This window comes from Arachis ipaensis, chromosome B06 (genome assembly GCF_000816755.2).
Source record: "Arachis ipaensis cultivar K30076 chromosome B06, Araip1.1, whole genome shotgun sequence".
Taxonomy (NCBI): Eukaryota; Viridiplantae; Streptophyta; class Magnoliopsida; order Fabales; family Fabaceae; genus Arachis; species Arachis ipaensis.
The window spans coordinates 126790062-126791318 of NC_029790.2; the positions used below are offsets into that span (position 1 = coordinate 126790062).

Genomic DNA, 1257 nt, shown 5'->3' on the forward strand with positions numbered 1-1257 from the left:
GGGAGATACCGGTATTACCAATGAAATCAATGATGAGACGGCCATCCGACCATCTTCCAGTTGGGTGATGAAAGTAGGTTTCTCCGTATGGAAGATTTAATGACGGAATTATCTCTGACGCCTGAGGGAGAGTGGAAGCGCCGTATAAGGTGTTTCCGGTGTCCGCAAGGGAATCTCCGAAGCTGTACACTCTTTTGTAACACCGCCGGCTTGAACTGCTGCTTGAAATGGACCCACCTGCACCCTCCTCAAGAAGAAGAAGAAGAAGAAAGATCCATACTGTCAGAAACCAAGCCATGAATATCAGACGGTTTCAACTGTCAACAACTCAACTAACTCACTCACTCTTCATGCAAACTCATTAACGAATTGCTTCAAAATCAACGAGGGAGAATGGGGTTATATATAGCTAGGAAAATAAATATACTACAGAATTTGCATCTTCTCAATTTTAAATTTTTATTTTAAAAGATAAAGTTAAATCTCTCATCATTTAAGTATATACTAAAATTAGTTACTAATATAAAATATATATTAAAATATAAAATATATATTAAAAATAAGTTAAACTATATATATACTTATACATAAATACATGATGACTAATTTTTGAAATTAATTTTAGTGCACAAATAATAGTTTTTTTTGTTTACTTTGTATAATATTTCTTTTGGTTTTGGTCTAATAAAATTTAAAAGAGTTTAATTTTAATTCCAGTTAGTTTTAAATATTAATGTGATAAATTATGTGGCAAGTCATGTTACATTTAACTTGTGATGTAAGCGCTTAATGTATAAAAGAAACTAATGCAAGAAATTAAAACGATCAAAAACATTTTAAATTTTTCTCGATCACAATCAAAAGAAAAATTTTACAGGAAACAAAACAATAAAATAAGAATTTTATAGACACGAAATTAATGGTTGAGAATAAAAAAATAATTAGCTTAATTAAATTTTATTGAACAAAAATAAAAAAGATTACAGGGACCAAAACTAGAAAATAAATATTTTATAAGACCAAAATTTTAACTAAGCCAAAATTGTGAGATACAATATGACTTGTATAATATATAACATTTTAATTAAATTATCTATGATGAAATAATTGTGCAGTATATACTAAAGTGTCCATCCCTAAATTTCTGAAAATAAAAATAACTCATATTTATAAGTTTATTGTTTATTTATTTGTTTTATCGTTATACAATATTTACAACTTATGAATTATGATTACTATGCTTTTTCATTTTCTTTT

General features: G+C 27.6%; 1 protein-coding gene across 1 annotated transcript in view; it reads right to left on the reverse strand.

Annotated features, from left to right (window-relative positions):
• Positions 1–264, reverse strand: part of LOC107605246 (GDSL esterase/lipase At1g28600) — a gene marked incomplete at its 5' end in the record, with an annotated part of 6259 nt that extends 5995 nt beyond the window's left edge. The window contains 1 exon segment of the mRNA XM_016307050.2: positions 19–264. Within this exon segment, the coding sequence (XP_016162536.1) occupies positions 19–264 (246 nt within the window).